The sequence below is a fragment of the Toxotes jaculatrix genome, chromosome 16, assembly GCF_017976425.1.
Source record: "Toxotes jaculatrix isolate fToxJac2 chromosome 16, fToxJac2.pri, whole genome shotgun sequence".
Lineage (NCBI taxonomy): Eukaryota > Metazoa > Chordata > Actinopteri > Toxotidae > Toxotes > Toxotes jaculatrix.
In genome coordinates, this window is record NC_054409.1 from 24,760,874 (window position 1) to 24,782,586 (window position 21,713).

General features: G+C 46.2%; 3 protein-coding genes across 4 annotated transcripts; all 3 read right to left on the reverse strand.

The window, feature by feature from the left end:
- Positions 1–7,979: 7,979 nt before the first annotated feature.
- LOC121195272 (cytochrome c oxidase subunit 5B, mitochondrial-like) lies at positions 7,980–10,825 on the reverse strand. Its single transcript, XM_041058621.1, has 4 exons — positions 10,691–10,825; positions 9,660–9,730; positions 8,704–8,803; positions 7,980–8,508 (listed from the first exon to the last, which is right to left on the reverse strand). The coding sequence occupies exons 1-4, from the start codon at positions 10,785–10,787 to the stop codon at positions 8,396–8,398; spliced, it is 381 nt and encodes a 126-aa protein (XP_040914555.1). The 5' UTR covers positions 10,788–10,825; the 3' UTR covers positions 7,980–8,395.
- A 456-nt stretch (positions 10,826–11,281) lies between these two features.
- Positions 11,282–13,179, reverse strand: LOC121195271 (cytochrome c oxidase subunit 5B, mitochondrial-like). Its single transcript, XM_041058620.1, has 4 exons — positions 13,016–13,179; positions 12,475–12,545; positions 12,005–12,104; positions 11,282–11,809 (listed from the first exon to the last, which is right to left on the reverse strand). Exons 1-4 carry the CDS (start codon positions 13,134–13,136, stop codon positions 11,697–11,699), a joined length of 405 nt encoding a protein of 134 aa, XP_040914554.1. The 5' UTR covers positions 13,137–13,179; the 3' UTR covers positions 11,282–11,696.
- Positions 13,180–13,487: 308 nt separating this feature from the next.
- dbnla (drebrin-like a) lies at positions 13,488–20,398 on the reverse strand. Of its 2 annotated transcripts, XM_041058615.1 has the most exons (16): positions 20,366–20,398; positions 17,290–17,434; positions 17,124–17,179; positions 16,724–16,836; positions 16,557–16,631; positions 16,214–16,354; positions 16,041–16,118; positions 15,806–15,957; positions 15,410–15,461; positions 15,005–15,070; positions 14,810–14,921; positions 14,531–14,725; positions 14,321–14,389; positions 14,119–14,177; positions 13,927–13,996; positions 13,488–13,836 (listed from the first exon to the last, which is right to left on the reverse strand). In XM_041058615.1, exons 2-16 carry the CDS (start codon positions 17,370–17,372, stop codon positions 13,700–13,702), a joined length of 1,458 nt encoding a protein of 485 aa, XP_040914549.1. In that variant the 5' UTR covers positions 17,373–17,434; positions 20,366–20,398; the 3' UTR covers positions 13,488–13,699. The 2 variants fall into 2 exon arrangements, with proteins under 2 accessions (XP_040914549.1, XP_040914548.1); XM_041058614.1 differs by lacking the exon at positions 20,366–20,398 and having other exon boundaries at positions 17,290–17,562.
- Between the last annotated feature and the right edge of the window lie 1,315 nt (positions 20,399–21,713).

Below are 21,713 nucleotides of genomic sequence, written 5' to 3' on the forward strand. Positions count from 1 at the left end.
GGCTCGATTCATTCAGTTACTGATGAAGCCATCAGCTCCTTTTAATGTGAAAATGATCAGTGACCTGAGGAGTCGTCCTCTCATCCCGAGGCAGCGGAGACGGTGGCTGTGGCTTCCACACTCACTCATCATGACCCTGAGCTTTGGTCCGGTTTAGGCAAACTGCTTGGTTAGATTCAGAGGAACGTCACGATGAGACGGCTGAAAACAGAACCAGCAGATTATCCAGATTCTCCAAACCTGGACCGGACTGATGAGGGGTGATGCAGCACATGTGCATTAAACAGGAAATTCTAAAAAAAAAACATCCTGCAGAATTCTGAAACGTTTCCACGTGACTGAGGAGAAAAGTTGGTTTCTAAACAGAAACGGACTGAGCGAATAAACACTGACGTATATGAATCATGTGACTTAAACGCCACTCGTCACTTCCTGTGAAGAGGCGAAAACATCAGGTGTGTGTGGAGCGATGAGGAGACTGAGCCTTCGTCACATTAACACATCAAACTCACACTGATGTCACATTTCCATCATGTCTCCATCGCGAGTTGTAAACTGGAGTTTGTCCTTTGACTGACCTTTGACTGGTCAGACTGGACCAACAGTGTCTGTCAGACGATAAAACCACAGCAATTATATCTCAGAGACTCCCATCATCCTCCACTGCCAGCCTCATTATCTCTCTGTCGCTCTCAAGATGCTTTTACCTTCACAGCTCTGACATTATCAGAGATGGACCTTTCGGAATGCTCTTTGACATTATCAGAAATGACCCTTCTGGGGACCACATCTTTTTCATCACAGGATTTCAATTTGCTGTCGGGCTGTGAGGCTCAGAGGAAACCTGTGACTGAGTCATTCGTCAGTGTGGAAGCACGCCACGGCGCTCTGTGTGAGAGTGTAAAATACTGGGGGCTCTTCACTGGAACACCAGAGGCTGCCATTGATTGGCCGTGACATTTTCTTTAATGGTGATGACATTCTGTGTGTGTCAGTGTGTGTCTGTGTGTGTCTGTGTGTGTGTGTGTCTGTGTGTCAGTGTGGAGGCGTGTGAAAGTCGAGGAGGACGGAGGAGAGGGAGAGAGGGAGAGAATGCATCTCACCACATCATCTCTGTCACACCTGATCATCACAGGTCATAAAGGCCACACCACTCTCACAAGGTGTTTCCCATTCAGCTAAGCTCCGCCCTCCACCATCCTCCAGCCTGCGTCCTGCGAATCGATGCACCGATAATTCATATTTATATAATAACAATGGATGTAATGAGAACATGAGTGTGTGACAGTGATGAACCTACAGAGAATCATCAGTTAAACACCAGCATCAGACTTCGTCCTCCAACATGAGTCAGACCAGCCACTGAAAACACGGAGATTCACATTCTTTTCAAACTGTTCGCTTTATGCTAAAGATCTGAGTGATTCATGTTTTCATTCATCGTTACCCACTCGCCTCAGCTCTCTCTCCAGCTGTGGCAGCGTCTCCGCAGGGTTTAAAGTCAATTTAATACCTGATGCTCAGTTATACCGAGAAAACTACGACAGATGTCAGTGAGAACCAGAACTATTTTCCAAGTCCATGGACTCATTCATATTTATATCACATATGTGTAACTGATAACTCATTCATTTAGGGTTTACATGTGAATTTTAGATAAGATCAGGTTTCTGGAACAATGTTTTTTCCATATGTCTCAGTTGTGTCCTGTTGGACAGCAGAGAGCGGAGCCACGCAGCAGATCAGCCCTGAAGCTTCTAACAGACTTTCTGCTCATTAGCCCTGCAGCCATTTACACTGCAAGATGTAATATTCATTTAGTGCTGACAACTTAAAAAGCAGTGAAGTGGACTCTGTGCACAGCTCATGCGATCACAGTCGTCCATGTAGAACTGCAGCTGGGCTGTGCTGTCAGGACCTGGGTCCAGGTGGAGTTTCAAACTCGGAGAAAATTCTTGAAGCAAGAAGTGAGGAGCAAAGAAAAAAGGGAGAAACAGGAAAGAGACTCAGCGAGTGTTTGCTGCAGCGCCTTCGTGGCCAGGGGCTCCTCTCCCAACTCAAACTGAATTAAAGATTAACACTCATCGCGGTGCTTTCCGACTCTCCAAGCACTTTTATGCGAGCGCTCGTTTTTCTGTGCATGTGTGAATGTGTAATTTCAGGTGCAGCTACTGTACGTATCCCGCCGCAGGGTTACAGTGCAGCCTGTAAATCTGAAGCTCAGACCCTCAGAGTCGTGTGTCTTACAGACTCCAGCAGGTCCATTACATAAGCAGTGGCACCACTTCAGCTCCACGAGCTAAAGAGTAAATAATGAGCTTTCAGAGAAATGACATGAAATATGCCTCCTCAGCTCCACCTCCGTCCCTGGAGTTTTACAGTAAGTGGAGCTAATGACTGCGAATCAATTCTCTGAGCGTTCGTCTCGTCGTCGCAATAAAAGCTTCATAAAAATACAGACTCATATTTTTTTTAGTTTAATACATTTACTGTTTTTTAAACTGCAGTCTGGCCTTTTTGTTTTTGAGGTTTGTCAGGGGCTTCGCATCTTGTGGTGAATCCTCTGAGGTTCTGATCATCAAGCTGTCGATCGTGAGGAAACGTGGAAATCACTGTGTCTGTGATGGAGCATCTTCTGTGGACGGAGCAGCGGACTGTCTGAGGTTCAGCTCGGTCTGTGCTGATCTCTGAAATTTGATTTGCCCCAGCTTCATCTGACCGACCCTCAGAAAAATCAATACTTCTCATATAACAGTGATAGTTTGCTCCAGTTTGTGGAGTTATTAAACACTGACAGACACTTAAAAGCTCCAATATTACAGGCAATAAATTTTGCAATAAACTTTATCTCCGGCTGATGTGAGCACACTGTGGTCCTCCGCTGAGATTTCTTACATTTCTGAGTCTCGTTTATTTGAGCTGGTTTCACTGCGAGTGAAACTTCGACAGGTCAGACGAGGGCGAAGGTGTCTGCAGCAGTTACATCCACTCGTGATGAACCTGTGAGATGAATTTTACATGTGATAAATTTACACGCGTTTCTTGTAAAAGGACACACAGTCACACGGACAGTCCATGTCTGTGTGTCCCTCTCCAGCTGACCCCCCCTGACAGCCGGGTGAGAGACTCTATCAGACTCTGTGTTGGCCCCCGGAGCTCCACAGTGCTTTGACCCAGAAGGGGCTCAGAAAGAAACTCGTCTGACTGGTCAGGCTCGATGGCTGCGTCTCCAGAAGGTAGCTCAGTGTCAGCTGTCTCAGCCTGAAGGCATGAAAACTCACACTCCATTAAGGAGACGAGAGAGAGAGAGAGAGACGGGAGTGAAGGCTGATGGGAGACAAGGCCAGTGAGAGTCAGGAGTCTGAGCCGGTTAAAGATTTAGTTTGTGTTCCACCTTCGTCTTCAGCCCAGAAATGTTTCGTCTCTTCTCTTTGCTCCTGTTTAACCTCCTGATACCTGTAGCTGACCTTGGACAACACACAGCTCGAGTCCATCAGAGGAGCAGACGAGGGTCAGTAACGCTGTCGTGAGTCTGCAGCAGCGTTTTCCACCAAACGTGTTGCAGGACCTGTGACTTGTTGCAAACATGATGGGTGACGTGCAGCTGAGGCGAGAGGCGATGAGCTGCTGGAACTTAAGAGCTTTCTGAAACACCATAATCCCTCGGGAGACAGGGTTTCTATGACAACCGAAAGGACAGTGATGCTCAATTGCTCGTGATCCCCGCACCTCCTCCCTCCTCCCTGCTCCCCTCCATACACGAGTGTGTGTGTCTGTGTCTTATCATTTGTTTGTGAAAGCACATGTTACGCTTAATTACCCAGAATGCCTCCTCTGGCTCATCCTCTGCCTGAACCGTGCACCAGACGAGAGGCAGCAGCAGTCGTCGTCCTCAACCTTCAGTACTCCTCTCAGCTGTTTGACCACTGTGGTTTTCAGGAGAAATTATATTTTATTTTCGTTTTAGACTCAGTTTAGTTTCAGGTGGCTGGAAGTGAACGATGCTTTAAGGTCACGGAGTCTCATTCGTTCTCTGCAGAAACAACAGCTGATTCTCAGCCAATGGTGTTGAGTTTCTGTGACTTTACACATAATTAACCAACTGGCACCAGATGTTGTTTAACTACTAATTATGTAAAGATCTTTTACCTCATTCTTCACAATGTGTAGATAACAACATAAATCACTTCCTGTGCACCCCAAATAAAGTGCAGCCACACGAGGAGACCAATCAATACATCAATACATTTTATTCTTCAGTGAATCAAAAGAGTCGAACTGGTGACCCCCGGTACACGAACGGTCCAGAGGAACGGTTGATCATCTGAGAACCTCGAGATAGTCTCTGCACATGGACACGTGAAAGGTCAATGATCTGTTGTGGTCGACCAGATGAAAATGTGCAGGCCTTAAAGCTCGCCGCGTACACCCACACCTCGCTGTCACAGACGTAACACAGTGATCGGCAGTCGAAAAGAGCCTCTGACTGACAGTCGAGATGAGAGCGCTGCCACAGAGGACGACTTGAAAGAGACAGACGCGCAGTACGAGGTGGGAGGAAGCTGCACAGCCAATTAAATAAAGTGAAAGAGACTGCATGTCAGTTTTATAAGTCAAATGTCACTAATGAGAGGCTGCAGAGGTGAGTGACAGAGGGAATCCATGAGCTGCCACCAGAGACGCTGCAAGTCCAAGAACTGGTCAATTACTCTGTTTGAATTTAAATATCACTGAAGTCTGATATCAGTGTTTGACTTTTCTTTTCTGGATGAGATCATTCGTTTGCAACCTTGAAAAAACTGCAGTTTACGCGTCCTGTGTTCTTCTTCCATTCTTTCATGCACCTGTTTTTATTAGCACATAAAAAAACCCTGATTCTTCTGTTCTACCTCGACCTGGAGAACTTTCCACTAACAGTTCTCGTCCTCGCTGTTAAAGGATGGCGTGCACTGACTTTACAGGGAAAATCTGTGTCTATAAATCAAACCTACACCATAGCTTTCTGTGGTTGGACTCGTGGTAACCATGAAAGGCATCATCCCCAGTCTGAGGATCTTCGATGCATGTCGTCCCCCTTCAGCCTCTCCCTTCACTTCCTCTCATCTCTGCACTGTCATCTTTATAATGCACCAATCAGACTGACAGTGACACAGGTGCTGTACGGGGGGGGGGGGGGACCTCCTCCCAACCAGGAGTGGAAATTAATTCAGTGATACCAACAATTAAATGTATGGAGTCTGCTAACAGAAGCAGGGTGACAGCTGCCTCACATGAACAGCCCAACACGGGTCGAATGCATGTTCAGTGGATCGGTACAACAGCAGCAATAAGAGGATTAACACATGACTTGTGTTTTTGGTCCCATGTTGTCTTCAGTGTTTCCTGAGTTTCAAACTTCAGTTTGTAGAAACTGTCAAAGTGTCAGTTTCTCAATCTGAAGTTTGTTCGGGGCTCATTGAAGTGTGGTGCAGGAGCTGTGGTGCAGCTCGGCATGCTGCTGCTCAGAGCTGCTGTTTGACATGAACGCTGCTCCAGACTCAGCAAATATGAACTAAAAAAAACTCCCCACCGTCTAAAACCAGGAGCAAAAAAAAAAAACCAAACGGCAAAGAAGCAGCAGAGTTTCACGTCCGTGTCGACGTTCTTCAGCAGAGGCAGAGCAGAGCAGCTGCTGCTACACACGGCCGTGGCTAATTATAGTGTCATTACTTCATCACGTCATCAGGAACATGTAAACTGCCTTCACTGAACTAAAAGGTTTGTTTACAGCACATTTTACAGCACGCCTCACAATAAAGGTTGAACAGAAAAGAAGACGTGCCTCATCAGATCGCTGCACACGTCTGCCAGAGGCGCCACGCCTTCGTGGATCTGCTGGACTGAACTCGTGATCCTTTTCCAGAACTCAAGAAAGAAAAATCATTGTTTTAAATACACTGACTACCTTGTGCACCTGGAGGCACTGGGCTGTCTTCCCACCGTGTTTTGTTCTGTGTGCCAGCTGAAGTCAGGCTGTCGAGAACAGCAAAAGGCCGAGCCAAAGGACTCCCCTCCTCCAGAGGAAGAGGAAAAGACGTCCAGCCACAGCTGCACAAATATCAGCAGACGCTGTGAAATCAGCTCCAGTGCCTGAGAGCAGGAGGTTTCAGGGCTCCAAGCTCTGCATGACGACACCGCGTGAAATCTTTTTACCTGGATGCTGAAGTGAGGCTGGTGCTTCAGACTCCACACAGTTTAATCAAGTGTTTTGTTTGCTCTTTTGTTTTGTTGGAGCAGATCAACACATGTGGCGACTGCTCATATAGAAGCCACAGATAAACGTTTCTTCTAACTGCAGAACTCCAGAGATTCCTCGTGTTTTCTCACAGGAATCCAGTGATGCACTGACAGGAGCAGCTAATTTGGCGTACTTCATTGTTTTCTGGTTCCCCTGAACCGGTTTGAGGTTTTCACTCTTACTGAATCCTTGAGACCAAAGCCAGGTTCTCACTGAAAGCTGAGAGCATAGAACCACTTTGCATTTAGAGGCAAAAAGAAACCTTTAAACTGTGGAGTCCATTTAGGATCAACCTGAACTGACAAGGTGCAATTAGCCTGTCTACAGCTAAACACACAACGATCTGACACACTGCGTGTGTTCACTCTCACCAAGACTGAGGAGTGGACGTGTCTTTGCTTCATGTAGCTGCTGTGGCTTTTAGCTTAGACTCAGATCCATGTTCTGAGAAAAGCAGTTAGTGTTGACTTGTTTTGACATTTCTGAAAACCTGAAGATCCAGACGATGAAAACTAAGTGGTTGTTAGTCCTGAGTTGTACTAAGGTTGTAAAGATGAAGAATTCTGCTGAGAAGGTCCTCGGGTATATTCAGGTGATTTAGGAGACTTAAGCCTTCTGGGTTTTCTGTGTTCATTGTTCAGAAAAGGTGTTGACACAGAATAATGAGCTGCTGCTCTTAATGTCGCTGCAGTGTGTGTGTAAAGGTCACAGGGATCAGTGGTTTATGGGTATCTGGGGGAAGTCGATGTTAGCGTTCCCTCCTGACACCAACAGATCTTCATACCGTTCAGCGTGGCGCTGATCTGAAGTCTGTCTTTGGCCGATCTCTCCTGGGGCAGTCAGCCACGTTTCCTAAAAGCCAAAATCATATTTATTACACCTGTTTTATCCACGGCAGCAGCAAGGCTCTAAGGATGGTGGTGTTGGTCTGTCGCTCAGTCATTCACCACTGGGTGGATGCTGGGGAGGTTCAGATCACAGCTGGATTAAGCTCCTGGGGGCAACAATTGGTTGTTGGGCCCCTGATGAGCATTTTCTTGTTAATATCTTACAGCTGATCAATTAAGCATTAGTAAATGATTTATTAGCCAGTAATAAATCTGTTAATTACAGTTTATGAACTTCATTCTCCTGCTGCTCAGAACACGTCAGAGCGCTGCACAGCGTGGATCATTTCTGAGGCCCAGTCTGGAGTTTGCATTTTTCTGTTGTTTACCTTGCTCCTTCTCATGAACTCTCTCCTTTTTCATTCTGGCCTTTGGGCTGAACTTTATTTTCCAGTTCATCTGTTGAAGTCTGGGGACGTTCTGTATGTCTGTGTTTCAGAACAAAGACACGTCAACAGTGGAAGAAACTGTCTGAAAACCAGAACCTTTTACCCCTGACTTTAATGAAGATGGATGACATGTAACGTCCTTTGTGGCCACTTTGAAGCAGCCTTACATTTCACTGTATTTATGAATTTTCACTGGGAGCTTTGGCACCATGAGCAGAAACTGTTTGTAACCGCCACCCTCTGCTGGTCAACGGTGGCACTGACTGCTTCACAGATGAAGCTACTGTGTGAAGTGGAAGTTTACAACATATTTAAAGTCTCATCATCAAACACGTCTCAGCCACTGATCTGAGGTCTGCCATCGTGCAGGGATTTGGTCGATACAAGAGAAATGACTGAACAAAAAAAAGAGTCAGAGCAGAAAAATATACTTTGAGGACTTTATTGGTTCAGTAAAAGGAGTAGGTGGACCGAGTATAACAGTGTACAGTACATGAGTCAATGTAAACTGCAGCTGAATGGAAATGTTTTCAAAGAAACAGTTGTGTCCCAAACCACATGTGATCCCTCTGTAAAGGTAACATGTAAAGCAAAGACTGATGAGGTTAGCAGGTGGATCAAGTACTGAGACAGAACGGGTCAAAGACCAATCGGACAAGGACTCCTAACATAGGACCAGGAAATACACAGGCCCACACATCTTCCTGGAAACTGAACAATGGGAACGTCGCCGTCTGATTCTTCTTCACCTCGTTCCGAAGGAATATTTCAAAGAGAAGCTAAAGCTGTGCAGACACACAGCGGTGTGACACATGTCGGTAATAACAGAGCTGTCTCATAAGTTAGTGCGGGAGATCATAGTGCACCAGTTTGTAGTAGGACCCACAGGACGGGCAGCGCTGGGGCTCGCCATCATGAATCCAGAACCAAACCACGGCCGTGTTGTCTTCTTCACCTGCAGACAGGAGATGAGACAAAGTGAGAGACAGTGACAGTCCCCAGCACACGTCTGAAAGCTGCTGATGTGACTGAATACAAACAGCAGGCTCTCCTGTGTGGTCTGATGAAACACACTGAGGTCCACACAGGCTGAATCTAACCTCACTCAGCCAAACTAGATGTAAGAAGCCAGATAATGTTCAGAACTCACAGATACATCCCACAATCCTCTTGTCTGTGATGGAGGGAACCAGGTTTGGATCCTCCTTGGTACCACTGTACCACTTTGGCTTCATCACATTGTAGGGATCCTGAAACAGAGGGAAGGGTTACAGCAGGTCAGATGAACTGATCTTCTCTGAAGGTAAACGACACGAGAACCTGAACATCCCTGTGTAACTGTGCCAGGTTCACATTTCATTTAATGTCAGATTTTATGAGGCCTATCAAAGCCACAGCCTGAATCCCCCGTTCTCTCACCACTATGAATTATTTTATTTAATAAATGCTGCACTTAAACCGTGGCCCAGACACAACAGACTGACGCTGATTTAACTGTGACAATCGAAGTTCATTACTCCACGTGCTGAGAAAACATCCTGACAACAAGTAATATACGTAATGTCTGAGATAACAGAAGTTCATTTCCCAGCCTGTCCCACAACACGCCTGCTGGGCACAGATAACACGCTCCACAGTCACCATTAACTGGCCGTGGACATTTCTCATCTCCTAAAAGACTAATTATTTAAAAGTGGAACAGCTTGTGTGAAGTGTCTCAGCCGAAGGGGGAGGAGATTCTGATCAACACGCTGCTTCCACAGGCCACAGTGTGGACGCCCACATATCTGTCCTCTGCAGCTTATCCATTCCCAGAGCACAGTAACAGCCGTGTGGATGCACTGATCAGTCCACACGCTGAGATCTTTATCTACGAATGAGCTCAAACACTTTGGTGGGTTGTGTCATTCATGCCGGCTCATGTGTTCATGTGCATTCGTCTCAAATTGTTCCGTGGTTTAACTGTCATTCTGAATTGTATTAATCTGTATGAGAGGTGCAAGTAAAGACTGATTGATTGACTGAGTGACTGATTGATTGATTGATTGATTGATAAGACCAAAGGACAGAAACCAGATCCAGGCTTATTCACAGGTATTATCGTACCTTTCCCTCCTTCGTGGCCTCCATGATGATCCTCTCCAGTCCTGTGGCCTGCTCCTCATCAGTGGGAATCCCTGCAAACATTAACAGGGCAGAGGTCTTCTTCAGCAGCCGTCCTCTAACATGCACAGTGTTACAGGCAGCCTACAACGCTGTTCGACCTAACACACCAATGCTGTGAAACATTCTGTTCTAAAAACAGTCCTGGTTAAAACTCAACATCTGACAGATGTTCAGTAACTAACCGAGTCAGCTCAGCTCCCGGTTAATGACGCTGACGCGCTGCTTTCTGAAGGTGAAGGCAGTGAATCCAACCTCCGCAGCGAACAGACAGTAACTGAGCTTTTCTTCACCTTACTCCTGTTTTTACTTCTCTTACCGTCGGAAATCTCTCCAACATGAAACCGGTGCAGACGTTTGCAGAGAAGCTTTGACTGACTGACCTCTGACAGTTAGCGTGTTCATTTCCCCACAGCTCTGTAACTGTTCGCTCTCCGGTTTATTCTTTATTCAGCTGAACTTTGCTGGATCGTTTATTTTGTGCAGTTGTGTTTTCTTCTTACTTTAACTTCTCCTGTCACTCTGCGTGATCTGTCGTGGAAAGGTCGCGCTCAGTTAAACCGCCTGGTCTAATAAACTATTAGTCTAAACAGCTGATTAACAGAGAACTTCACACTTTTACTTTTCATATCTGAAGTCGAGTCATCGACCATCGTTAGCATAGCTCAGCTAACGTTACCTGAGCGGGATTTTGTTTATATGACTCCATTCTATGCCGTTTCCTGCCCCGTACACCACTCACCGCAGACACCGGACACAGCTGAACGCCTGCAGCAGCCGCTGAAACTCTTATTTAACACCATTTACTAAAAATCACATTTGACCTTTTACGGCCCCCGCGCTGCTAACGCTGCTAATGCTAACCGGCTAGCGGGCGGACATCTTCCGCCTTGGCCGCGGACAAACCGCCGTTTTAAAGTCAGATTTCGCCGCTCCTTCGGGTCTTAATGTCTCGGTACTGGTCTCGTCCTCACCTCCAGACGCCATGCTGCGGGTCAGAGCAGGGACCCGGGCAGCCCGGCAGGTTGTAGCGGCTCTGTACGCTGAGCGGAGCAGTAACCTTGCAGCCATTTCTCCTTCTTCACTGACACCACAATATGGTCGCTCGATGGTGACGTCTGAGTTTATAACGCCGTCGCTCAGTTTTAACGTCATTTATAGCCTTCGAGAAACAAAACGTGTAACAGATGAATGAATGTAACAGACTGCAGCTCTCTGAACCCATTCCAACAAAACCTGAACACCTGAAGCTTCGTGAAGCTTCGTGGAGGTTTGTTGAAGGACTGTTGTTTTAGCCTGCAGTGCTTTCAGAGCGTTAGGTTAATTTAATAAAGGAACAACAACATGCGAACGACTCCACAGACACAAGCACAACAATCACATGAATTATATTTTCAGTGTTTCTGTCACCTGGCAACACCTTCCCCACTCACACACCATCATCCCAGCAAAGCCAGGAAGAGGAGGTTGTTGGAGTGAAACTCCAAAAGCAGTTAAACAAAGGTTAGGACAGTTAGGACAAGAAGGGAGAAAAGTGTCCAAAGAGTCAAAGACGTCCACAAACAGGAGCTCAGAAACTTTATTGGTTCAATAAAAGGAGTAGGTGGACCGAGTGTAACAGTGTACAGTACATGAGTCAATGTAAACTGCAGCTGAATGGAAATGTTTTCAAAGAAACAGTTGTGTCCCAAACCACATGTGATCCCTCTGTAAAGGTAACATGTAAAGCAAAGACTGATGAGGTTAGCAGGTGGATCAAGTACTGAGACAGAACGGGTCAAAGACCAATCGGACAAGGACTCCTAACATAGGACCAGGAAATACACAGGCCCACACATCTTCCTGGAAACTGAACAATGGGAACGTCGCCGTCTGATTCTTCTTCATCTCGTTCCGAAGGAATATTTCAAAGAGAAGCTAAAGCTGTGCAGACACACAGCGGTGTGACACATGTCGGTAATAACAGAGCTGTCTCATAAGTTAGTGCGGGAGATCATAGTGCACCAGTTTGTAGTAGGACCCACAGGACGGGCAGCGCTGGGGCTCGCCATCATGAATCCAGAACCAAACCACGGCCGTGTTGTCTTCTTCACCTGCAGACAGGAGATGAGACAAAGTGAGAGACAGTGACAGTCCCCAGCACACGTCTGAAAGCTGCTGATGTGACTGAATACAAACAGCAGGCTCTCCTGTGTGGTCTGATGAAACACACTGAGGTCCACACAGGCTGAATCTAACCTCACTCAGCCAAACTAAATGTAAGAAGCCAAATAATGTTCAGAACTCACAGATACATCCCACAATCCTCTTGTCTGTGATGGAGGGAACCAGGTTTGGATCCTCCTTGGTACCACTGTACCACTTTGGCTTCATCACATTGTAGGGATCCTGAGGCACAGACAGGGAATAGGTCAGGGTTACTGATCATCCGGGTGGAGCAAGATAATAACTAAAGAATCAGTAAAACTCATTAAATGTTATCCACTCAGGAATCTGTATGGGTCATACGTTAATGGCTGCCTTCCATTTACTGAATGGCTGATTAGGTTAAAGTCTAAAGTTTCTAATGTTTAAAAGCTCAGGAGCAGTTTTATGGTTACACTTTCTCTTTTTCCTCCGTTCATCTCTAGGTTGTAAGTTCCTTTCCTAATTTCAGCAGAGCACTTCAGCCCCAAACTGATCTCAGTCATGTCCTGTGCAGAGAACAGAACAGAAATCCTTCACTTTAATGAAGCTTGTGGTAACAGAGCTGTGGCACCTTTCCCTCCTTCGTGGCCTCCATGATGATCCTCTCCAGTCCTGTGGCCTGCTCCTCGTCAGTGGGAATCCCTGCAAACAAAATCACATAAGCTGTAAATAAAAATCCACCACATCAGCAAAAAGCAAACACACATCACATCCAGCAGACCTGTGAACTCAGGTGTGGCACAGAGGCGGAGGAGACCTCGAACATGATGACACCTCATCGTAATGAAACCTGCTGCTGTGATTAACTGAAAGCTGGATTCCTTACATTACATATGATCAGTGCTGTGAACACACGGTTACTTCAGTCTAAGCCTGCGGAGACAAACTCATTCATCCCAGTTCTGTTGCCGAAAACGTCGGCTGTGATTTAAACTTTGCGCCGGTTCTCTTTAAATTGGCAGTTTTTTAAATAAAGTTTGGTCTGATCTTCTGCTGTGAAGACCATGTTGTCACAGGGACGTCCCGGGACGTCTTCCGCCGTCAATCTTATCTGTCCTTGCCACTGACTGATCAGCTGATAAATCCCTGTCCCCTGCTGGTCTCGTCCTCACCTCCTGTCGCCATGCTGCGGGTCAGGGCAGGGACCAGGGCAGGGACCCGGCCAGGGACCCGGGCAGCCCGGCAGGCGGTGGCGGCTCTGAGGGCCGGGCGCAGCAGTAACCTTGCAGCCATTTCTCCCTGTGTAGTCTCCGGTCGCTGGGGCAGGAAGGTGCAGCTGGCCGTCTTCGTCTTCTTCTTGGTGTTTTGTGGTGGTAATGAAGCGTTACCGCCACCAGCTGGACTGGAGTGCTCTTCCTCTGTCCTTCCGCTGCTTCCGCCTCCTCTCTGTCCACTTCCGCTTTTTTATTCACGGTCTCATTCACGGTGTTTTCCTGAGGGACGCTGTGTGACTCTGCACGTTTCTCAGCTGATTCATGTGAAATTTACACGGTGTTCTCTGTGTGTGTTGCAGCACACAGTCTGAAACTCTCCCGCTTCAACAGACACGACACATTCAAGTTTCAGAACTTTTTGTTTTTTTGATTTAAAGATATTTATTGGGACTCTTACAACAGTCTGTCAATCCCATGATGTTAAACAACGAGAGATTTGAACAGAGACACAACAAACACGTTTATTTCTGAGAAATATTTCATCATCTTCATCATCTCCTGTCTGTCACCTGAGAGGTTTTCAGTTTTATACAAATGTTTGTGCCAGAACTTTGTGATTAACAGGAAAGAGGCTGACGACAGCTAGAGAATCTCCACATAATTGGCGGGAAACATGCCGTAGTGTCCGTCAGGTCCGTAACCTCTCCACCAACCCTCATCCACCTTGTCTATGTTGGTTATAATGTCGTCGGGGTCAAAGGTGATCTCAGTGTCGTCGGCTGTGGAAGAGAAGTGATGGTAAAAGAACAGCATGAAAATACACAGGAGTGTGTGTGTGTGTGTGTGTGTGTGTGTGTGTGTACACCTACCAGCCTGGTAGTCATACAGAGCTCTGGCACAGATGTTCTGCCCGTTGGCGTCTGCATCGTGTTCTTCGTCCTTTTATTTCAGATAAATCATAAAAACATTTCACATTATTTTGGCTCTTGATCATTTTACCATGAAACGTTCACATTCACACGATGATGCTGTGATGACAGACAAGGTCAGAGCCCACTCACTGTGTGGTAAATGTTTTCATACAGGTTCTCTGCCTGATACAGATCATCCTGAAATTCATCTGTGTAAAGAAACGACAGCGGAGAAACGTGTGTGAAATAAAACAGCATGAAATGGAAATACTTTTTCGGTTGTAAAATTTCTTTTGGTTTTTCAAATGTTCAGCATCACTGAAATTATAGGAGAACAGATCATGTATGGTACCTGCAGCACCTTCATCTGCATCGTCATCGAACTCATCGGACCACTCGTCTTCTTCTGTGAAAGCTGTGTCTGTGTGGATCAGTGACAGAAAGAGAGACATGTCTGTTTGATCTGTCCATACGAGGGGACAGACAGAGTCTGCTCAGTGGACTGTGCCGTTCACTTGTGTTGTTATGTTTATCAACCCAAACAGAAATCTCTGTGTCTGACCTGCAGGCTGAACAGGTGAGCCTGTGGTCTCTGGTGGTGAATGGGACACATGTGCAGCAGGTGAGTGAGACAGCACAGGTGAGACAGGTGTGACAGGAGACAGGCGGGCCACAGCTGGAGCTGGTGGATTCTGTGGCTGCACCTTTGTTTCTTCCTCACAGGTTTTCTGAGATAGAAACGGACTCTGCAGCCTCCCTGAAGGACAGAGTGAAACCATGAATAAAGTTCATCACTTCATGTTTCACCAGCTGTTACTCACGTTGGATTTGTGCTGTTTACCAGGCCTGAGCGCAGCAGTAGACTGTCTGTCGTTGGCCTCAAAGCTCTGCTCCCTCTGTCTGAAAATGTCTCTTGGATTAAACGATCTCTGAGAAATCAGTGACTTGGCTTCCTGAGAACGACAGCGAGATTTTCCTGAGCAACTTCTCAAAATAATGGAATGATTCTTCCGTCAGGGGCTTTGTTCATACTCACGTTAGCTTTCTGTACAGATGCAGCAGCGCTGATGCCTGTTTTCTTCTTTTCTTTTTCCTGCTGGTTCTAAAACAGACACGTGATGTTATCTGCACATTGTTTGTATATTGATATACAAACATGTGGAACCTGCAGTATCCACAGTGTTAAAGATGTGTAATCAAATAAGAATCCAAGCCACAAGATGGCAGAAGGAAGGAAACTGTGCTTTTGTTGGGGACTATTTTCAGCAGCGGATTAATACACATCTGGTGCTGTAGTGAGTGTTTGGGGCAGCAGGACAGTGTGTGTGTCTGTGTGTGTGTGTCTGTCTGTGTGTGTGTATTGATGGTGATGAAGGAAAGTGTGACCCAGAGCAACAAACACGACTTTCTAAGCAGCGTGTTTGATTTGAAGTCATCTCACCAGCCGCTGCTCCTCCCTCTGTCTGTCCTCTTCTTCTCTCTGCCTCTGAATCCTGTCGTCCACATCAACACAAAAAGCAAAGCAGTGGCTGTGATTCGCTGGTTTTGTGTTGTTGTTGTTGTGGTGGTGGTGCTGTGTGTGCACATTTACAGTTCTTCACTGATGGAGCGATACGCCCTCACCATAGGTTTTTTGTGTGTCAGATACTTGAGGCATAGAAAAATTGGAAGCTGACAAAAGACTTTACAACAACTTTAAACTGGAACAATGAATGAATGAACATTTTGACACAGAGTCCATCCACAAGCCCCAGAGCCACGAGGCGGAGGATGGAGGGTGGAGGGCCCGTCAGAGTTCAGGTTGTTGTATGTATTGTACAAATTGTGTTTGACTCACTTCTCCTGTTCGATCTGCTGAGCTCTCTCCTTTGCTTTCCTCTCCCTCTCCTTCGCCTGCTTCTCCTCCATCTCCCTCCTCTCTCTCTCCAACCTTTGTCTCTCCAGCTCTGCTCGTTTGTTCTCCTCCTGTCGATGGACCTCTGCATCCCTCTGTGGGAGAGAGTCGTGTTATTCTCAGTTAAACTATAGGTACTCAGGGTGTGTGGCAGTGGTTTACATGCATGATGACAAACCTGAGTCTGGACCCAGAAGTCGTCCTTCTTGGTTTGTTGAATTTCCTCTGCAGCGTTGACTTTCCGATACACTGAACCCTGAGAAAGCAGCAGAAAGACGACGATGTGAGTTTTATGCTTAAACACACACATTTCTGCCTCACGTGACACACGTGTGTGTCATGTCCCCTCACCACAGGTCCTCTGGGTGCGTCTCTGTACTCCGTTTGTTTGTGGAAATTAAAATTTGCTCCAGATGCTTTGGCCACTTTTTCCAGGATGGCCTCCGGCTCCACGTCCTCCTCTCCCCGGGCGTTGATGGTCACGTGGGCTCCCTGTGATCACACACATGTCAGGGATAATCAGCCGCTCCGGGTTTGACAGTGTCGCAGACAGAAAGGAGATGGACATGGACACTTTGTTAAAACACTTTAAAGATGATCTGAAACATAAATATTTAGTGTGCAGAGGAGATTTTAAATCAACGCTGAGATGTATGTATGATGTAAACTGGTGTCAGCATGAAGTCAGACTCACCTTCAGGAAACCGGCCATTGAGCTCACATGGTTGGCACATATTCCTTTCCGAGAGTCCTTCACACCTTCACCTGTCTGTTGTGCAGACGATCACACATATTACACACAAACAAAGTGAATTGTGTGTGTGTGTGTGTGTGTGTGTGTGTGTGTGTAGCATATCTTACCCAGTTTATGAGGACATATTTGGGCAGACCAGAGTTGGGGTCCTGCACACGACAGAAAGCGTACATCACCTTCCCACTGTTCAGCTCCTCCACCATCTCCTCTAATCCGCCATCTACACACACACAGAGATGCAGCAGGCAGGTACTCACATCAGACACTTCCTGCACTAAATGTCTGATCCTGGTCTGAATGTGGCTGTGACATTTCTCAGTCATCCAGCTCATGGTTCTCAGAGAAACTCTGGATATAGGGCGACTGGTCTGGCCTCTCATCCAGAGGCCCCCTGGATGTGTACATGTACAGATCTGACTTACTTAAACTAAAAGAAGGGGAAAATCCATGAGTGAGCACTGGACAAACAGAAAACCCTAACAATAAATTCAAAAGAGATTTACTCACCTCCCTTCTCTGCCAGACGGATATCATTACTGTTCCCTTCATAAGTAAACAGCACCCTGAAAACATCATTATAGAAGAGTATCATGAAGCACAGGTGTGGATGGACAGATGATTCCAGATCTCTGTCAACAAGTGAAGTTTGTCTGCTCTAAAAGATTAAACTCACCAGTTTGTGTTCAACTTGCCGTCCACCACTTCTTTATACGCAGCCATGAGTTCAGGACCATTCTTACTCAGATTCACTGCCATTTTAATCCAGGTTTCCTCATCCACTGTCCGACCAGGCTGCCAGTAATCCACAAACTCACACAGACGAGTCAACAGTCTCTGGAGATGAGGCGAAAACCCACAGAAAAAGAAGAAACTCCAGGAGCATAAAAAGAAAACAGAGTCTCTGGGATCAGAGCAGAATCACTGTGACTCTGATTTATTGTGATTCCCAGAACAGATTCGTCCTCTCACATGTCAAACCAGTCGGGGAAGAAACTCCAAACCTGATCAGCCACATTCTTACAGCAGCTACTCACCTCTGAGTTACACTCACTCATTCATCAACAGCAGAGTAACGTATCTGTACGAGAACATCTACATTTATTCATATGATTCCCTGTTTTTGTCTGTACGGCCTCAGTGAGAACCAGTGTGTGTCTGTGTGTGCATGCGTGTGTGTGTGTGTGTGTGTGTGTGTGTGTGTGTGTGTGTGTGTGTGTGTGTGTGTGTGTGTGGATGACAGCTAACAGGATGTGATTGTTTGTATTTATTGTGTAAAAAGGTCAAACTGTTCCTTTAAACGTAACCTGCACAGGTGGAGGGCGGCTCCTCTCAAAACAGAACAGCAGAAGGAAACTGACACACCTGCTGCTGACAGGGGAACAGGGGACAGGCTTCTCCACGATGGTCTGGGGCCAGTCCAGGGAAAGTTTCCCCCCACAGACCAAACACATGCTCACTGATGGATGCACATGATGATATGATGCAGTCTGGGTTCCTCTACAGCTGCAGCTGCTCCTGGAAGGGAAGAGAAGGAACCATTCCTGACTCATGTCAGCACACCGGCCTTTCTCAGGGTGTGCTGACACACTTTTTTTGTTTGTTTCTTTTCTTTCTTTCTTTGTTTTTTGTTTTCATCCAAGTTTAACACAGCTGTTAACTGAATTTCCAGAAACTACATATTTTACCACTAGGGGGAGTTTTAACATAGGGAATTTTAAATGTAGTTCCAACGTACAGCACGTAGGAACTTCATCAGCCTCCTCCAGGTCACTGAAACGAGTAAAACCTAACACAAACACCCAAGTCCACCATCATACAGGACTCCCAGCACAGACTGTCTGCATCTGTGAACCGTTACCTGCGTGTCACACACACGGTGCGCAGCCTTCGGCTCTGACAAACATGTTTAACGTGTTTTCTTCATCATTGACAGAATTAAATGTCAGAGAAAATACTGTGATGATATTTTTGTCCTTATCATCAGTGATGGATCGTCTGTCGTGTACAATACCAGGAACAGGGATCACTCCCTTTAAGGATCAGTGAAACAGTGCCTGGAGCACTGATAGTGATAGCATTGTGTGTGTGTGTGTGTGTGTGTGTGTGTGTGTGTGTGTGCGTGTGTGTGTGTGTGTGTGTGTGTGTGTGTGTGTGTGTGTGTGTGTGTCCCACCCCGGCCTCTGACTCTGCCTCTGATCTCTGACTGTTACAGATTCAAACAGAGGAATAAAATCGGATCAGTGTGATCATCGTCACTGCTCCTGCTTCTGTGTGTAGCTCAGTCAGTTTGTGTGGTGATCCAGGTTTTCCACGAGTCCACTCTGGTTTTATTACAACTTTAACATGCAAAGTTCCTGTTCCCGTTTCATTTCCATTTACAGTCCAATCCATGTGAATGGGCCATAACGCTGCTCTCCTCATGCTCTCAGGTGTTAATCCAATTTTCCAGTGTTACACTGCTTGTTGACATAAATTTAATTACGCAGTGTTTTCCTTAACACACACACTCACAGTGTGTGAGGGGCTGGCAGACGATCCTGTTAGTAAATGAATGGGTGATTGATGGACTGAAGCTCATGAGCAAATTACCTCCTGGGGCTATAAGCCCCCCCCCTCTTCTCCCTTGTCAATTCTTTAGCAACCCCCCATCCAGCCTCACCTCCACCCCCACCAAAGTTTTACCCCCCTGCTCCCCTCTCTGCCTGATCCCCCCTCCCTTATCTGCTGTGGCTGTCACAGGTAACATGAACATTCTCCTTCACACCTCTCCTGCTCTTCAGCTATGAGTGTGTGTGTGTGTGTGTGTGTGTGTGTGTGTGTGTGTGTGTGTGTGTGTGTGTGTGTGTGTGTGTGTGTGTGTGTGTGTGTGTGTGTGTGTGTGTGTGGTAGTTTACAGTGTAATTTACTCACATGAATCAGGAACCAGTAAAATACTTAATGGTTCCTACTGGGATTTGAATGTAGGCACAGTGGAAGAAAACGTGACCGTGGGGAACAACGGAGAAACAATTAGAGAAAATGAGAAATGAACGCCGCAGAGAAACGAAGCTGCCGTTCTGAGTTAAATGTGTTAAAATGACGTTTTGCTGTGTGATTAAAGAGTAAAGAGAGTCACTGTCCAAACTTCCTGTTGTATGTGATGACATTAACGAAGAGCTCCAGGTGCAGACGGAGCCTCTTTAAGCAGCTGTCTTCCTCCAGCAGTAACAGCTGGAGGTGACCTCACTCCTCAACCACTTCATTTAACGTACACGCATGTTTTCTTCCACTAAACTCAGTACAGAAGTCAGAATCTCACATATCCCCCCGACAAAAGGTGAACTTTAAATCATAAAAACTGTGAGGACGGCGTTTCCTTATTTTAGAGACAGTTTGTAAATGAGCTGCGGTCGTGCAGTGGGAGAGAGTGTGTGTTCACACTGAGTTTGGCTTTTACACTGTCTCATTTCCTCTGTTTCTGTGCTGTAAAGAGCTTTGAGCTGTGTAAACATGCTCAGCTACAACACATCCAACCCCCCCCCCCCCCACACACACACAGACTCACACACACAGACTCACACACACACACACACACACAGAGACTCACACACACAGACTCACACACACACACACACACACACACACACACAGACTCACACACACAGACTCACACACACACACACACACACACACACAGACTCACACACACAGACTCACACACACACACACACACACACACACACAGACTCACACACACAGACTCACACACACACACACACACACACACACAGACTCACACACACAGACTCACACACACAGACTCACACACACACACACACACACACACACAGAGGTGACTTTCTGAGCAAATGTAATGCAACATGCGTGTAGTTTGTAAGATGCTCCACCCGTCAGAAGTAATGTGAACCAGTTGGACCGGGTTGGTTTGATATGAGACTGTATCTCGAAAAACATTTGAAACTCTTTTTTTTTCGTGATCAGAAACTAAAAAAAGTAGAATCGAGTCAAGTTAAACTTCAGAGACACAACAGAAGCAGTTAATTAGTGATTTAATTAATTATTACCATAAGACCATGGTCACACAACAGCACTACACCAAACAATGCAGCCCTCTTATTCATTTGAATGCACCTCTCCTGAGGGGGGGGGGGGGGGGGGGTGGTCGTCCAGTAAAACTGATGATGTGAATATGAAGGGCTGGGTGCATGGAGATAAACAGCTGGTGGAGAATGAAACCACTGTAGAAGAAGAAGACAGAGTTTATGTTCTGTATGTTGGAGAGTTATCATCACTAACTGCTCGTGGCTGCTCCTTTGGAAGTGAACACTTCACTGACCTCTGTTTCCTAAAATTAAATTTCAAATCTTTGACCTTTTTCTTGCCCTTTTCACTTCTGGTTTTTTTTTTTTACCCTTTAACAGAAACTTCCCAAATCAAACAGTGTGTGAACACCTCAGCCTGAACTGTGACTGACTCCAAACATTAAGGACAAAGCTGAGCAACAAAGAGTGGGTCAGCAGTGGTCGACAACCAACAGGCAGGAAAACCAGGCCAAAGGTAAAATCCAAAAACAGAGAGGCTGGACACTTTAACTGCATTCAGCTGATTATACTCTACTGATTTCATTTTTATTTTAATGGTACTTTGACTCAAGTGAAGGATCCGAGTGCTGCTTCCATCACTGGTCCTGGATGCAGACTAGTTCAGATACTGCGCCTGTCCGTTCCCCTGCATGTTAAATCTTCCTGAGTTCATTTTTAACAAGAGCTACATCTCATTTCAATTTGACTTTTTTCACCGTACCTGTAGATATTAGACAGCCTTAGGACTTTTCTTAAAGGTGTTCTTTGTCTCTAATCAGCTGAAGAGGAAAAAAAATATATATATAGAGAGAGAATCCCCACATCTGCACTCAGGAATATGCCCAGGTCTCCAGTTTCATTTCCACCATGAGGAGCAGGAACAGAGGTTACGACGCTGAAGCCTATGAGCGCTCACAGACGTCTGTTGGTGGAGGGTTCGGTAACAGCACTGTAAAACAAAGTAAAACAAAACCCTGTCAGACAGACTGAGGCGTGACAGAGAAGGATTTTTACA

What these genes read in the sequence shown, in the direction of transcription:
- LOC121195272 (XM_041058621.1), bottom strand. Translation starts at nt 10,787, where the DNA reads ATGGCTGCAAGGTTACTGCTCCGCTCAGCGTACAGAGCCGCTACAACC. An exon ending in AGGCCACGAAGGAGGGAAAG is followed by an intron (nt 8,804 to 9,659) that starts GTACGATAATAC and finishes CCTCTGTTTCAG; the next exon opens with GATCCCTACAATGTGATGAA. An exon ending in GAGGATTGTGGGATGTATCT is followed by an intron (nt 8,509 to 8,703) that starts GTGAGTTCTGAA and finishes TCCTGTCTGCAG; the next exon opens with GTGAAGAAGACAACACGGCC.
- LOC121195271 (XM_041058620.1), bottom strand. Translation starts at nt 13,136, where the DNA reads ATGGCTGCAAGGTTACTGCTGCGCCCGGCCCTCAGAGCCGCCACCGCC. An exon ending in CCGCAGCATGGCGACAGGAG is followed by an intron (nt 12,546 to 13,015) that starts GTGAGGACGAGA and finishes TTTTGTTTGCAG; the next exon opens with GGATTCCCACTGACGAGGAG. An exon ending in GAGGATTGTGGGATGTATCT is followed by an intron (nt 11,810 to 12,004) that starts GTGAGTTCTGAA and finishes TCCTGTCTGCAG; the next exon opens with GTGAAGAAGACAACACGGCC.
- dbnla (XM_041058615.1), bottom strand. Translation starts at nt 17,372, where the DNA reads ATGGCAGTGAATCTGAGTAAGAATGGTCCTGAACTCATGGCTGCGTAT. An exon ending in AATATGTCCTCATAAACTGG is followed by an intron (nt 16,632 to 16,723) that starts GTAAGATATGCT and finishes TCTGCACAACAG; the next exon opens with ACAGGTGAAGGTGTGAAGGA. An exon ending in CTCACCTGTTCAGCCTGCAG is followed by an intron (nt 14,390 to 14,530) that starts GTCAGACACAGA and finishes TGATCCACACAG; the next exon opens with ACACAGCTTTCACAGAAGAA.